The sequence below is a fragment of the Haliotis rufescens genome, unplaced genomic scaffold, assembly GCF_023055435.1.
Source record: "Haliotis rufescens isolate VD_foot unplaced genomic scaffold, xgHalRufe1.0.p SCAF_4, whole genome shotgun sequence".
NCBI lineage: Eukaryota > Metazoa > Mollusca > Gastropoda > Lepetellida > Haliotidae > Haliotis > Haliotis rufescens.
The window spans coordinates 14,609,153-14,626,894 of NW_025964112.1; the positions used below are offsets into that span (position 1 = coordinate 14,609,153).

The 17,742-nt window shown below is 37.3% G+C and overlaps 1 protein-coding gene across 1 annotated transcript in view; it reads left to right on the forward strand.

Moving 5' to 3' along the window:
* Positions 1 to 1,158: 1,158 nt before the first annotated feature.
* The window catches only part of LOC124140500, a 28,811-nt gene continuing 12,227 nt past the window's right edge, over positions 1,159 to 17,742 (forward strand). Inside the window, exons 1-4 of the mRNA XM_046508072.2 lie at positions 1,159 to 1,710; positions 14,443 to 14,531; positions 15,441 to 15,547; positions 16,088 to 16,125. Of these exons, the coding sequence (XP_046364028.2) occupies positions 1,668 to 1,710; positions 14,443 to 14,531; positions 15,441 to 15,547; positions 16,088 to 16,125 (277 nt within the window). The 5' untranslated portion in view covers positions 1,159 to 1,667. The remainder of the gene's footprint in view (positions 1,711 to 14,442; positions 14,532 to 15,440; positions 15,548 to 16,087; positions 16,126 to 17,742) is intronic.

A 17,742-nucleotide genomic window follows, 5' to 3' on the forward strand; every position in this document is an offset into this window, starting at 1 on the left:
GAGGGTTATGTATTGTGGTGTCAATTAGCATCACTTGCCTTATTGATTAGGGCCTTGTTATGTGAGAAAGGGATTAGTGTTAAATGCAAGTTCATTTGAGAGCTATTAGTCGGGCCTTGCACGATTTACTTTAAGCTGTCAGAGCATAGGGACTGTCAACCAGAACAGAACGCAGGGAAACGACACTCTGTAAAACAATCTGTGATATAGGGCATAGCTTCTTTGAAAGGGTTAATTGATGACATCTTATGTTGGTGAAACATGATAATGTTGTTAACAAACACATTAATAATAATAATAATAATAATAATAATAATAATAATAATATAAATAATAATAATAATACAAAACTAAACCTATTTTGTTGAAACAGCGTTGGAAAGGTTAATCTCTTGTCTTTTTGAATAACAAATACATGACAGCGACTTACGTCATATAGACACTAAGGTTTAATAGAAATCCTTAAATGGTTAAAAGGCCCAATAATTCTTTCTAAAACTCTAAAATATAGATGGTATTTATAGAGTGATTGTTCTAATCCGCAATCGAAAATATGTGACCTTAGCGTTTAGATGACATGGACGAGACCTATTTAAATGACTCACTTTTTCGACCTGTCCCATTTTAAAAGCCGACACCACCAACCCGACAGCCATGTCACAAAATTGCACATACATTTTGCGATTTAATTATTAATTCTCCCCGCCTGCAATAAGTTGATATGTTTTAATCTGAAACATATATTTTGCACGAACCCCGCAAAGAGACGTTATTCACAGTTTGCCAACACGCTCTAATTGTAGTCGCGTTCGCGAGTGCACCGACATCGAGTGGATATTTTTAGTTGTTTACTTCTAGAGAGTCGCATATTTTGTGTCAGCGAGAACCGGCACCCATGTTTGTAACGGTACATTTGATTGGCTGGTTCTCCGTGACCTAAATGATATGTACAATCTGCCGAACAAACAAACTACAACGTAAATTGGTATGACAACACACTGTACAAAACCTTTGACATTTATACAACCACCATCGTTTAACTTGACCAATATCATCCTCGTATTGTCCGGTTTTCTGCCAGAAAATCTGTTGGTATTTTTTTGCACGAGAATCTTTCAGCCAATCAGCGACGTGTACTTGGGGATTCTGAAGTGGGTCATGGCTTAGGGGGCAAATATAGGTTAGTCTGTCACACTCGTACTGGCAAGGAAAGCACGGACGACGCGAGCGTGTGCTCAGAAGTCCCGGTGTCTAGTATTTAGGAACATGGACATGTATTCGAGGGTTCCATGGACGATTGTGAGTTGATTCGATCACAACCCAAGATATTTCGTCTCGTCTGACGTGAAAGCGACCAGGCTGTGAGGAAGCCCATTCATCGCTCGTTGTACAATAGCCCGACATTACGTTAGACCGTGCGCTTGTTACAGGCCGACTTCCGCGATAACTCAACATCATTGTAACCGCTCAAGTATTTTGTCTGCCATTGCTCTTGTTGGGAAAACTACATTAGTCTGTGAAATGACAGATATCTGTTCAACCTTTGAATTCCAGTGTCGAAATTCGCCAATAACGGAATTCCATCCACACAGCGTTAGGGTTTGTCAATGAAGAGAACCCTACTCTCTGTACAAAGGAATCTGAAGAAGCACCGTTCAGTCTAGAGTATGACCACCACGATGGGTAAAGAAGCTAGTTTGGACGGTTTAGGTAAGTCATCGATATTTTTTATGTCGTAAATAAGGATTTTAAAATTATTTTTTTAACTGACAAATTTGGCTCCACGTCATTGTTATTTTTGAGTGGGCGGGGCACGTAGATCGCATGGTGTCATTACGTAATAGCGAGACAGGAGCAGTGATTGGCGTTTTTTTGTTTCATTGTTTAGTTAGACATACCAAACACACATTATTATATTTTCAAAAAATAAAGTATAATTATATCCTGGAAAAATAGTCATATCTGCGTTACACTTTTGCTGTTCATCAGGATCAAGCTAGATTAATAATAACTATATCATGCTAATCGATGAACTTCAATATCAGTGTGGATTTGTCTAGTGTTGTAAAATGAGTTATTGTCTACATTGATCAATTATTGTCACATGTGGTGCAAAATATATTTCAACATTTTAAGTTGATTTTGGTAAAGAAGTGTAACATTGTTACTAAGTCATACTATACCATCAGAAATTAGAGGAAATAATATACTATGTTCAATTTCAAATGGGGTATTTATAATAATGTGAAATATAGTATACTTACTCAATACATAGGATTACAAAGTAATAATCCACAGATCTGATATCTTTTCATGACTAATATGTAAATAATGATATGCCTTTTAGATAGTTTTGGGTGTAAAGTTGTTATTTTCCTGAAGCTGTTTACCGCGCACATATATTTCAATGTGTAATTATAGACTGTCACTGGTGTGTGGTGCGTTCTCTGTTCATGTGAAAGCATGTTTCGTTACAAGATGTCGCTACGGTAACCAGAAAGGAGTTTTGAGAAGAAAATGCATCTTCTTGTGTTAAAATTTCTGAATTAGTATTAATATTTAGGAAATACACACAAATTTTCATATTTGAATTTTCTCAAACATGTTATTGGCTGACCATGTTGATAGACAACTGTTTTGGTTGCCAATAGTTGGTATTATAAATGTAACATATTTTGACAGAAAAGGACGTCGAGTAAGCTGGCAGGATATAAGTAAAATGTGTATGCTATAAATAGATCGCCTGTCAGTTGTTGACTATGGTGACGACACAGGAGGGAAATGACTTAAGTACATACTTACTGACACAATTGAAGTTGTGGATGTAACTTAAGGTATAATTTCTGGGATGGTGCGGAGTGTTCTTGGAAGGTCGATATTCAGTCCCACATCTACTGCAGATTTTTGTGAAAATTCCCAAATTGGAATTACAAAATTCTCTCATTTTGCTTTGAGGTGTCTTGTATTTCAGTGACCCGGTTCAAGAGAAAAAGACCTATAATAATGTTATGCTTTCTTTTACAGTGTTTTATGGTGTGTGTTTTTATGTTGAAGAGATAAGGACTTTCGTTAGAAGGTTAAAAAGACTTGAATTCCAATTTAGGAATTTTCACAAAAATCTGCAGTAGATAAGGGACTGAATATCAATCTTCCAAGAACACTCCCCGCCATCCCAGAAATTATCCCTTAAGTTACATCCACAACTTCAATTGAGTCAGTACGTATGATCTACTTAAGTCATTTCCATCCTGTGTCGTCGCCATAGTCAACAACTGACAGGCGATCTATTTATAGCATACACATTTTACTTATATCCTGCCAGCTTACTCGACGTCCTTTTCTGTCAAATTATGTTACATTTATAATACCAACTATTGGCAACCAAAACAGTTGTCTATCAACATGGTCAGCCAATAACATGTTTGAGAAAATTCAAATATGAAAATTTGTGTTTATTTCCTAAATATTAATACTAATTCAGAATTTGTCTGTAACATAAGAGGATGCATTTTCTTCTCATAATGTCCTTTCTGGTTACCGTAGCGACACTAACATCTTGTAAAAAATTTCTCAATTTGATATATGTAAGCTTTACATATTTGGGTGAAGTATTATTGGGGTATGGTTTCAGTAAGAATTTAGCTGTGAAATAAATTATAATAGGCTTTATTGTTTCAAAATTGTCTAAGTATTACAAGAAATAAGTCATAAGTTTTACTGTCTGTTTCAGTGTTTGCAAATCCTAGATCGGCCATTCATTGAAAGTCAACACTGATAGATTCATGACATAAATTACACACAAGAAATTCTCAGGCACTGTTGTGAAAAAGTACTTTCCTGCTTAAAATATTTTCTTTTTTGATTGTGACAAAAATGACCTATTTACAATATCAATGAAATCGACAGCAAAAATATCAGGAACTTCCCTAAGGACCGTGTTAAGTATCTTGGCGACAACCCAAGTCCATTTTACCACATTCTCAACCTAGTATTGATCGCAAGATTATATCATATCCTCTGCATTGGGCAGTTTTTCATTAACTTTTGTAAATACATGTCAAGAATGCTCTTGTGTTGGCGCCCTTGTTTCTCCCCTACAGCTTCACTTCCTGTTTCGAGTCTATGTTTAATTTGTGAGAAGGTCTTTCCTGTTTTTACCATGGAACAACAGGGGGACATGTTGCGGTTGACTTCAGTTTCGGTAGAAAATAAAATATGCTAAGTTTTTCTCTACATCGTCGATTCATCATATTATTGTGAAGATTTTTATTTAGACGATAAAACAGTCAGATGAGCACTAAATCTTTAGAGTAATAGTAGTATTTCAAATTACTGAACATTGTGTATATGAGATATGATTTGTAAATACCGGTATAGTTATATATTATTTGGGATGCTTGCATGATTAAGACGTACAGTGTGAGAAACATCATTTCATGGATTTCCAAATACGTCCTCCCAATAATGGAAAATAGACGCCAAACCTTGTTTTATATGCAAGGGTAATTTTTTCCAGTAAAACATCAGCATATCTGGTTACGTGTAATGCAGAAGGGTTTTTTTTCCTTTCATCTTTAATCAATCTTCAAAAAAACTTACAGTAATGAAAAAAATATGTTTTATCCATGTTGTCTGCCTACCAACCTTTATCTGTTTAACAATGGTTAAAGGCATACTGCCAAAAATACAAGTATTATTTTTCAATATATTTGTGAGTGAGTGAGTGAGTTGGGTTTAACGCCGCTTTTAACATTATTCCAGTTATATCACGGCGTGTCAGCTTAATGTGGGAGGAAAGCCCCAAGTGATGCAGGTCTCAGACGTTTACCACTTCGGTGAAACCCACGAGCACGGGCATGGTGCTGACAAACCTAGAAACATAATTGGGGCGAACCGGGATTCGAACCCACAATCATAGGTTTCTGGCGTGCCCAAGGGACGCAACTCTGCACAGCGAATCGCGGCGCCTTAGACGACTGGGCCACCCGTGCCCCCCAATATATTTGTGGAAGGACATGTTCCTGTGTACAGATCACAAATCAGGCAAACATTGTGGCAGAGAGTAGGTGGATGGGTGAAAGTGTTTGGCCAGCTTGAGTACTGAGGGTTTTGAGGGTTTGGGTCTTGCTCCACACTGAAACACGTGACATGGGTTGTCTTCTGAAACAAATGACCTTGTTCAACATATGCCCATGTCCACCCAGCAGTGACTGGGTACCCGGTAGGTTGAAATCATAATGTGACTGTTAAACTTCTAGCACTCTATTCTGCAGCTTGGGTTTGTATACTCCCCAGGGAGCTGAGAATGAAATTGGAGGACACACTGATCCATTGCCTGGGGTAGTAATAATATTGCGCTGTGAGCATGGTGAGCATGCAACCATGGGTAGATTTGGCACTTTTTAAATTATTAAGATTATCATTATTCTTTTGTTTACATCAAACTACAATCCTCTTAAGTGAATCGAAGGATGAAGATTCAGATAACAGTGCATTACCCTGTGAATTCTGATTTAAGCTTTGATAGATAATAGATAAGATTTATAATATTTATTGCAATATGTTCCATTAAAGAACAGATACAATGTATAGCACTGTTCCAATGTACTTTTACACAAACACATCACATATGCATACATAACAGACAAGGATAGAGCAAACATAGTCATGGATGAAATATGTTAGAAAATGGACAAGTTGATGTATCATGATTTATTGGATAAAACTGTTAATATGAAAACAAATGATATTGATTGAGGTTATATCATTGGTAGAGAAACTATATTGGAGTTTAAGTTAAGTTGGTCACCAATAACAATTCCTAGGTCGTGTCCAGTAATTATATTTTGGGTTAATAACCTTAGATATTGACATGATTATGCTATGAGAGTAAAATCTACTCATGGTGTGTTAAAAATACAACACACATGCTACAAATGGTAGTTTTTACACATCTCTATTCAACGTAAAAGTTAACTTTCTAAATGGATTTTAATGTATGTAATGACCTGATTTCCAGTAAAAAGTGTCTGATATGGTCACATTTAGAAATAATGAGAAAACTAATCTTTAAAAAATGCCCCTAGAAATCTGATTCCAAACACTGATCGCTAAGCAACCATTAGTCATATTCCACTTTGTTTTTCTCACTGAGTCTAAGTCTAATGCTATGACTGACATATCCAGACCAGGGCACAACATGTTTGTTTGTCTCCCAACATGTTTCACCCGAAATAATTCTCCCTGAACCCAGCTTGCTCAGTTTGACCTGAGGTCATGCTAAAAATAGTTGCGTTCAGGTGAGAGGGCATGACCTATCTTGTTAGCAGGTATGCTAATTTCTGCACAGGTGTTGGTTAAACCCAGTGCACAGTCTTGTTAGATTTTGTAGGTCAGTATTAAGGATATGTTCTTATATTTATAGTAGTCTCCTTAGAGCAGATTCATGCTGTGAAACCACAGCTTTGCTGTCTTTCTAAGCGCTTTGAGATAAAACAATAAGCAAAAACCAATGAGGATGAGTAAAGAGCTTGTTTTTTCAACAAAGTAAATTTGTACTCTTTTTTTTTTGTTCTGCAGACATATTTTGTTGCAGAAGCTTTCATCTTATCAGCTTCATGTGTCAAGATTAATGATATTTTTACAAGGCATGTAATCTATGCAGGTTAACCAATGTGCTGGATAGAGGGCTTCTGTTAGCCTGTCTCCCAAGGAAAAAAATAAAAAAGGAGTCCAACTCAAGTCTAGAATGATTTGGCAAGTCTAGATTGCCTCAACTCTGAAATTAAGGATTGTTCTTGGCTCCATTTGGATTTTTTATTTTTTTATTTGGTAGATAACATATATTTTGAAATGAGATAACTTATTTCTGGGACTAAATGTCGGTCAAAGCTGTATCAGATACATACCTATATTTCATTGACTCGCATCTTAACAACTGAAACAAATACATTTCACTCAATATGAACTATGTTTTGGTAACTGATGATATATTTTGAACTAGTGTCCTTGTCATGCTTCTCTGTCAACAGGCAATACATTTCTATTATGGCATGAATATGACTCCTACAATTTCAACTCGTTTGATTTTTTTAGCCGTCATAGACGTTTATGTTTTATCATCTGAGCAGAAACACAGTTCAGGTCTGTTGCTTATGAATGATGAGTTTTGTGTAACCTGATTGGTGATTTATAAATGCATAAGACTTTTATATAAACAATATCTTTATATCCAACTTCAAGGTCATATCAAACAGAAAATAGTAATCCGATTTCCAAAACTTTGAGACTTGAGTCTCCCAACAGGAAACAAGTTTGGACCATTAAGAATGTGAAACAAATATGACTACAATTTTTTCATCACCCAATTTGTCTTTTAGTATTAAAATGTGAGATCATATTTAATTTTATGTTAAAAACATAACATTTAAAAACAATTATGTACATCTATTGAGGACATAATAATTAGATTTAATGTTTTCAGAACATCTCCAACATGTTGCAAAACCAGAAAAAAACAATATATTGCCTGCAAGGTATCCGGTTATTGAAAAGTATATATAATGCAGTCTAGTTAGCCAGAACAAGAGTCCCCTACTAAATAGGGCACAGTTCACAAAGTTCAGGGATAGTGAAGATGTTTTGGTCACTTGTGACCACTGAGTGACCCCAGTGATTATTGGGAGCACCAATGTATTAAGGCATAACAACAGCCCCAGGCATTAGGGCTGCGACCAGCCAATACCTCGTTAACTTGCATAAGAGTGGTATCATGTGGCTGAGGTCATGCCAGGCTTTCCAGATGGACTCTGACGCATTTACTGTTAGTCTAATTCATGTGTGAATTGTACACAAACATGTATTGTTGGTAGGGAGAACGAGGTCACATTGACGTAGGCGTATTGATTGGCATATTTTTAGCCATGTTTATGAAGCTAGTTTATGATTTGTTTTGCCAGTAGAAATTAGATTTTCAGTATCACATGTCCGAGAAAATGATGGACGCTGGAGAGTAATGGATGAAATTAGGGACCTGGATCTCAAAGTGGTGTTTTTGCGAACTAATCACTTTGACATTCATAAGATATTTATGCATATGAATACCAAAAGTACAGAAGCACTCCCCCCATGGTCTAGAGTGAATTAGTTCTCAAATTGCCCATGGAATTTCAGGTATAAAAACATGCACTTTGTAAGTTGGTCATAATACAACACTGTGTGCTGAAGGCCATCTAGCTTCTAGATTATTATGGGGGCACGGGTGGCCCAGTCGTCTAAGGTGCTGCAATTCACAGGGTTGCCTCCCTTGGGCACTTCAGAAACCTATGGTTGTGAGTTCAAGTCCCGGTTCGCCCTGATTCTTAGGAAAACACAATTTGAGTATTTCAGCTTTCCTATCACCAATATTCAAAGAGAAAATCAAATCTAAATTCAACTCCCTCTTCAAGGAATCTCTTCAAGATGTAAATACAAAAAGAGGCACAGGAAACAAACTTAGGACATATAGGATAGTTAAAAATGAAATAAAATTAGAACCCTATCTCAGTCACTGTAAAGTAAAAAAATATCGAGTCCACTTTTCTAAACTAAGATTAAGTTACCATAAATTAAATATTGTACTTGGAAGACACACAAAGCCACCAACCCCACTACATCAGAGGCTATGCTCTACATGTTCAATCATTGATAACGAAAAACATTACTTACTTCACTGCATTAAACACACTCGAGAAAGAAATATACTCTTTGAAAAACTATCCAGACAAAATGTAAATGTAAATGTTCACAGTCATGAAGACAAATTATTTCAATACATCCTATCAAATAATGAAGCAGTCAATATCAACTGCATTTGTTTCCACATCTATAATTTCAAACAATAAATACCCTTTCATAATCAACCGTTGACATTTTATGTATAAAAATATATAATATTGATTATTTTGTTTCTGTATGTGTCTACAGGAATGTAAATTATATATGTCTGTATATATGTATATATAAATCATAATGTCTTGTCTTTTAAAATTGCATCTGTCCCGTAATGGAACGTTTCTGCAATAAATATTATCTTATCTTATCTAATGTTTCCAGGTTTGTCAGCACCATACCTGTGCTTGTTGTTTTCACCAAAGTGGTCAATGTCGGACCTGCATCACTTTGGGCTTTCCTCCCACATTAAGCTGACCCACCAGGATATGATTGTAATACTATTCAAAGAGCCAATTAACCCAACTCACTCACTCTAGATTATTACCTTTAAACCCAACTCACTCGCTCTAGATTATTACTTTTAAACATTTTCAGGTTTTTTTTGTTTGTTGTTTAACACTGCACCAACAGCAGTCTGTAAATAGTCCAATCTGGACCAGACAATCCAGTGATTGATATCATGAGCATCTATCCACACAATTGTCAATCAACCAAGTCAGCAAACCTGACCACCCGATCCCGTTAGTCGCCTCTTTCGACAAGCATAGTCGCTTTTTACAGCAAAGACGACCTATTCTAGCTCGGATCTTCACGGATCCATTTTTAGGTGACAGTCAGGGTCCAATAGGCCACAACAGTTTTATTTCTTGTTTCACAGATTTTGTAACCAATAAGTCAAGAGCTTGAACAGAAGACTGATGAAATACGGTCAGTTGCAAAGAAAATCATTGATAACAGGTATCCAGGATAATAGTTTAAAAGTACAGACAGACACTAAATCTTCATTTATGATGTAGAAAATAAGTATAATTCCAAACCAAAACAGAATTTTGCTCCTTTTTTTATTTTTTTTCCTTTCTTTATGAAAGAAACCAGTCTGGCCTCAGGTTCCTTGACGAATTTTAAGCAATGATCTCATCCATTTTTTCTTGATGTGTTCCTTTTAACGCTGATAAATGATGGAAATAAGAGTGCATTTGTTCCTGTCATTCACATCTGCTACACAAGGGAGGTGATCAGTCAGTAGTGCACGAGAAAAAGCCTGAAGACTGAAACACCACAGCTGACTGTTGAATGCTTGACCTTAATCCTCATGCTAATCTGCAGCCGGGTATCAGTGTTATGTAATCTCCTTATGCGTTGTGTGAGACATTATGATAAGGAGGCTAATGAAATCAGATTATCCTTGATAATATACTTCAAACATTGTAAAACTGTACCTGGTTGTAACAGTATTAAAGTTCAGTATGTCAGAGCGACTTAGTAAGTTAATGATTTCATGGCTGTCTAGTCTCTGCAAGTCCAGGGCCCACTTGCACATAGCGATCTTAGCGCTAAGATGATCGTTGCTCCCATACTTTAGCATAGGCTTACAATAGTCTTAGCGCTAAGATCGTTTTGTGCAAGTGGGCCCAGTAGTTTTTTCATTACTGAAAGATAAGCCTTAAAAGGACAAGTCCATGTAACACTAAATATTTTCAATTCAATAGTTATTTCTGACCATGGTTAAAACTTTGATTTGAATATTGTTTTAATTGTAAAATTGTTTGTTTATTGCATTAATATTTGAAACATAATTTGATAACTATGGAAACCAAGAAATAATAATTTTAACAAGGCAATACTTATACTTTTTTGTGTTTTACAGTATCTTCCTAGTCAGTATGATGCCCAAAACTAATTTTAGATTATTTTCTATGTGTTGATACATGTAGTGTGAGAAAAGAGCCGGACTCACAGTCTTTGTTCATAAGTATTGTAAACAGGATGTAAGGAAACTGATCATGTTCTTTTTATAACCACATTCTACTCCAGCCTGCCATTCTATCAATGTAGGTCCTGCATATACCGTATTTGACGTTATAAGCGCCCCGCTCTTATGAGCGCCCACGGCGATAATTGCTCATATATTGGCTATAACACCCCTTCTGATTGATCAATGTACATCAATACGCACTCGTGTGTTATGTGCACCCTTAATTATGGGCAATTAAATTCTGAAAAAAAAAAATATCTGTCGTATATAAACATTTCAGTCTGTCAGCATAAACCACAAAATTTATCTTTTAAATCTGTTTTTTCCACCAAAATAATATTCTAATAAGAGCCCCTATTTCTAATTTTGTGAGCGCTCTGGGCGCTTATTACGTCGAATATGGTACTCCTGTTCTTGTTGCGAATTTTGTTGTTGTCGCAATTCCTGAGCTCAGGTCGACACAGTGATGTTGTAAAGCATACCTTTTGATTCAGATGTCAAGGATTCTGATGATCAATATCAGCTGCAGTACAAATTGTTATTGGACAGTTGTTGACATCCAACATACAGTAACACACATATGAATGAAGATTTATATCCTTATGATTAATGCTTGTAGACAGCTGTTAATACTAAAAATCTATTAGGAAAAGAAATATGGATTTCAGTGAATATCTTTATAACAACATCTTTTGTTTCCTTTTTTCTGTATCCCTGTGTTTGAGAACAATGGGTAACACAGCTGATTGAAAAACAGGGTCAATACTATGAACAGAAGAGATGGTCAATAGCATCTATTAATTGAATGACCGCGTTGTGTTGTTATGTAATATCATTCACCATGCCCACCAGATCATTGATTGGATTCCATGCTGGAAAAGATAGCAACAACACGATGGTTGTCGTAATAGCAGTAGAAGTAGTTGTAAAGTGGAGGCTGTGACAGATGGTGTGTAAAGTAGTAGTGGGGTAGTAGTACTTGCTGTAAAGGAGTTGTAAGGAGAGTAGTAGCAGTTAAGTTGCAACAGCTGTAGTTTTGTAGCAATCTAGGCAGGGGGAAATTTACATGGTAAATGGGAAAATATTATTTGTCTAATTTTTTAAATGGAAATTTGGTCTTTTGTGTGGGAATTCTTTGAACATTTTTTTGGAATGTTTTATTATCAATGATATTATTTCCTTTAATATATAGAGTATGTTTTAATTGCCCAGGAGGAAAAGTAGTCATCAGTGTTGTTTCCTCTTTGATAAGCCGTGAAAAAATACAAACTTGATAATGATAAAACATCGTCATGGTTTTGACATTGTATTATAGATCAATGCTAAAGACATTGCCACATGAATCATGTTTCTCTGGTGGTGATATGGATCTCTGGGGGTGGGGCCGTGAAGTCATCACCCCGTCAAGTCTATTGTTGGTTATTGACAAGTTCAGGGGCTGCTACACAGAGTTCACGAGGCAGCCATAGATGACCAGGGCAGCTGGGGTAGATTCCCAGGTCTATCACACTGACAAACATGGTGCATTGGTGATCAATATTTGTTAATTATGTGATGGCCACATGTTGACCGCTGGTCACATGACTTGTGTGTGTCAGCAGTGAACTCTGGCCGATGGTCATCCTGATGGGAGACTGCAATAGACTTGCTCCCGTTTCAGTAACAGTATTGGTTACCATGACGATACACACCCAGCTGGTGTACTTTACTGATATCAGAAGTGTTAAGGTAGACACAATTTTACGGATAACAACTTCTTTAATACTGTAAAAAGCAATGTTTTGGTATAGATCCTTATACCGTAGTCGAGCAAATCTTGCTTTGTACTAAATATTTTGCCGAGAAATATTTTTAATTTCATAAGTCCCCACAAGAAACATCTTTGTAATGTACAACTCAAAAAAAAGGTTAACGACCACCCAGATTTTGCATATTCCTGTAGTTAATCTGTCTTGCCAAATTAAAGGTTGCAGTCGGTGCCAAAATAATTTGAGTCCTCTAGCTACTAGACCATAAGAAATTGTACTAGACAGGGGCTTCGGACCAGTGGATAAAGTTGGAGACTGCTATAGTAATATGAAGGAATTGGGTGTTCCTTGACTTTTTGGAGTGGGATAAGATGCTGGCATAATTTGGGTAGTTACCCTTTGTACTAAACAGCCTTGATATACATTACCATTTATGTATAAACAAGCTACAGTTTAGTTTCTGCCCTCCCCAGAGCCCTGTGCAAGTCTAACTCATTTACCTTGATGCCCCAATGAGGATTACTCATATGGAGGTATTGGTGTCTCATGGCAACGAGTTCAGAGAGCGGTCAATTGGTCAGGAGATAGGTAAGGCAGGCTGTGTGAGTAGAATGACCCATGGGGGGAGTGAGGGGTGACCCAGGCAGCAGTCACCGTGGGGTCAGCCAACAGCCAAACAGAATTGAAACAGCAGTAATTGATTTTTCCTAATGTGGAAGTACAGAGGTCTTTTGAATACAGTAAAGGGTCAAAGCTTTAAGAAGTATGGAGTAGTCTGTGGTATTGATTTGTGAACAGATGTTTATCATGTTTCTCTATGGTTCAGGTGGAAAGGTTTTGTTTACGAAGAATAAGACGTAATTTGAGATATTCCAAATTGGATAGATTTCCGAAGTATTTAACATTTAAGACAAAGGCAGAGATTTGTATGTTGATAAATACTCCTGTATGGCATCTACGGAAAGAAATATTGCCACTATTTGTCAACTAATCTGTTTTTGTTAAATTATATACAGATATCCCATGGTATCATGCAGGGTTACCTTTAACAGAATATATAGTAAAGGGACCAAATACAGGATTGAAAAAATACGTTTATCTCAAATGAATAAAAAGTGCAAGAGGGTTATGACTGCAGCAAGTGTAGATTCTGTGTGTGTGTGTCTGTGTCTGTGTGTGTGTGTGTCTGTGTGTGTGTGCGTGCGTGCGTGGGTGCGTGTGGGTGTCTGTGTGTGTGTGTGTGTGCGTGCGTGCGTGCGTGGGTGCGTGTGTGTGTGTGTGTGTGTGTGCGTGTGCGTGCGTGTATGCGTGCGTGCGTGCGTGTGTGTGTGTGTGTGGGTGTCTGTGTGTGTGACAACATGGATGCTGCTGATATAGAGACATGGGAGGCTATAAATCATGTAACAGTGTGGCTATGCCCTGTATTGACCTGTCAGAATGTTCCTAATAAATTTGTGCCAACCCTGACAATTTTATTGGCATTTAATATAATGCAGGGAAGTACTATAGTCACCCTACATGACATTAGCCTTCTTTTTTTTATGCTCAAAAATAATTTCTTTTTCAACTACCAACAATAGTCATCAGACCCCCAGCATCAGCTTTCAGATTTTAATATTTGAAATTTTCTGGATGCAACTGGAATATTGCATATTGACATCAGTTATGTTATTACTTATTGTTTCAATTTGAACAGATTTTGTGATTAAAAAAAATAATTATCAATCAGAATTTTACTGGAATCAAAGCATTGTATCCTGTTTTATGTATTTGGATGCTGTTGTGAAAGATTTATGACGTCAATGCTGTTGTTGTTCATGTAATATTGACAATGTGTGATACTTTTATAATTTCTATGCTGTTGTGATATATGTGTAATATGGATGCTGTTGTGATGCATCTATAATCTCGATGCTGTTGTGTTTGTTTAATATGGACGCTGTGTGGTGCAAATCTAATATCAACGCTGCTGTGACCCATGTGAATATATATTTTGTTGTGTTGCAGAGTTTGATGGGGAAACAGTACTTTGTCGCGTTTGCGGAGACAAGGCCAGCGGCTTTCACTATGGCGTACATGCATGTGAGGGATGTAAGGTGAGCTAAAACATGGCAGTCATGATACAAGGTTTAGTAACACAGTCAAACATTCCAACAAGTTTAGCAACAAAACTAAATGATACTGTGACTTCACACCAACGGAAAGTGATTATTACAACTTCTCATATGACACAGCACGTTTGAGACTATGGTAATGTGTAGGTCAATTTGACAGCAAGATTTGTAATTTAGCTTTTTTGAAAATCACAATCTTTTTTTATCAGATTACTTTCTGAACTTAATAATGCAAAGTCTTACGACACAGCCAGAACGAAAACAGCGATACCAATGAAAAAGATGAACAGTAATTTAGTCCTAATACATATATATATAAATATGTAAAGGCGACGTTTCGGTATATGTCCTTGCACTGTTGTCAATCAAGCATATAAAGTGTTAATTAAATCACAATTTATCATGTATTTATACAGTATCGCATAGTTTGTACAACAATATCACACATAGATAATAAGTAACAATAGATCAATATCACATTTAGACCACAGTGTCATACAACAGTGGTCTTGTGGATAAAACATCTGCCAGGAGAACGAAAGGTTGGTGTGTCATCCCTGGCCGCATCGTACCCAAAGATGTTAAAAGGTGGTACTTGTTGCTACCCTGCCTTGCACTCGGCATTGAGGGCATGAAACATGAACTGGTTGGCTCGGAGTCAGTATACTGTGTCTGAGTGGGTATTCATGTTAAACTGCGGCATGGTATCACCATGGGCTAGCACTATGATGAAAATGCCATAATGCTAGTAGCCACACACACACATGCATGCACGTCGCTATGTACATGTAAGTTCAATGACCTTGAATGCAACACTAAAGTCCACTTCGCCTCACGTACAACAGTGTCCGCATAGAACACAATTTTTACAACAATGTTGACTTGTTTCAGGGATTCTTCCGACGTAGTATTCAGCAGAAGATCCAGTATAGACCCTGTCTTAAGAACCAGCAGTGCAATATCATGAGAGTTAATCGGAACCGGTGCCAATACTGTAGGTAGGGATGGTTGACTACTTTCTGCGAGATGTCTATTAACACTGCTGTCATATACCAGGACAGCTCCGGACAAACTGTATCTGCATAAAAAAATGCAAAAAACATCCCTGTTACCCAGTTGATTATGAGTTGTTTGCTCTCAAATACTAGTCAATATTGTTAATGACAGAAATTCATATGTATGGTTTACAATATTTAGGCAGATATTGCTCTTGTTAATATTAAATGGCTTTATGTTCATTATGACTGAAATGATTCCGTGGTCTTCAGTAAACCATACTTGCCGTAAAAGGCGACTAACGGGATCGGGTGGTCAGGCTCGCTGACTTGGTTGATATATGTCATCGACCCCAATTGCGTGGATCGATGCACATGATGTCAATCACTGGATTGTCTGTTCCAGGCTCGATTATTTATATACCGCCGTCATATAGCTGGAATATTGCTGAGTGCGGCGTTAAACAACAAACAAACAAACAATATGACTGAAATAGTCTCTCATAAATCCTTATTCTCTAATATTATTTTCTCATTTTCCAGGTTGAAGAAATGTATTTCAGTTGGAATGTCGAGAGATGGTGAGTCGTTATTTTCTATCTGACAATTTATATCATCATCGTCGACGTCATCGTCTTCATCCTGGGCCTTTGTTGAGATAAGCCGACACTTTTACCACTGGGCTACCCCACCGCCCCATATAAGACATGGAGGTTTCATTTTGAGGAAGTTTCAAATCTCTATCAGGTCATGACCCAAATAACTCAACATGCTCAACCAGTTATTTTACATGACATATGCAACATCCTGTTTATCATCACAGCATAATTACAGTTGTTTCCGAGGAAAGGCCCATCCACCTACAAAACCTGCTTTCACTTTTGATTTGATTGTTCAAGGAAGTCAGTGACGCGTTTCTGCATGAAATGTATGTATCCTGATTTGGTACAATACCAGACTAACACAGTCTCTTAAGATATGTTATTTTGACACGGACAAACAACTCAATTAAAATTGAAAAAGTGCCCCAGTTAGATGGGAGATTCAGAATTTGTGGAAAATCTGGACTTGCTTTAGTGAGGGCTATGGCCTTACCGTAAGGGCTGGGTGAAAATAATATTGTTCAGGGACTGAAACAGACTATTAGTACAATTCATGTGAGCGGATGTTTCACACTGCAGTCAGTAATTAAAATCATATGACGAGGATGGTGAGGTAGTCTTGTGGTTAGTGTTTGCTCGTCAACTTTAAATGCCCAGGTTTGATCAAACAGGTCTCACACTGATCAAACAGGTCACATACAGGTCACATTGATCCATCAGGTCTCTGGTCAAACAGGTCACATACAGGTCACACATGATCAAACAGGTCTCACACTGGTCAAATGGGTCACACTGATCAAACAGGTCTCACACTGATCGAACAGGTCACACTGATCAAACAGGTCTCACACTGATCAAACAGGTCTCACTGATCAAACAGGTCACATACAGGTCACAGTGATCCATCAGGTCTCTGGTCAAACAGGTCACAAACAGGTCTCACACAGATCAAACAGATTTCACACTGATCAAACAGGTCACACACTGGTCAAATGGGTCACACTGATCAAACAGGTCTCACACTGATCGAACAGGTCACACTGATCAAACAGGTTTCACATTGGTCAAATGGGTCACACTGATCAAACAGGTCACACTGATCAAACAGGTCACACACTGGTCAAATGGGTCACACTGATCAAACAGGTCTCACACTGATCAAACAGGTGACATTGATCACCAGCTCCTTATTTAGTCAGCTCTTAAGATAAGCATGGGGAACCATGGAACTGTTCTGCCCCAGATTTGTACTTGGACCTATCCAAATGTTTCAAGAAAGGTTTAGACTCTTTTGGGAATATATGCCTCATGAATGATTTGTTTGGTTTGTAATGTCATGCTAATTGGTAATCTATGGCAAGATGAGTCAACAATCTCATTAAAATCAGATCTCTTAGTTCTTGCTACCGCTAAACAAAGTTCTGAGGACATCCCATTACGGGTCATGTCAGAACAACCTTTAATCCAACCAATCAGAGTGTTGTCTCACACTGATCAAACAGGTCACATACAGGTCACATTGATCCATCAGGTCTCTGGTCAAACAGGTCACATACAGGTCACACGTGATCAAACAGGTCTCACACAAACAGGTGA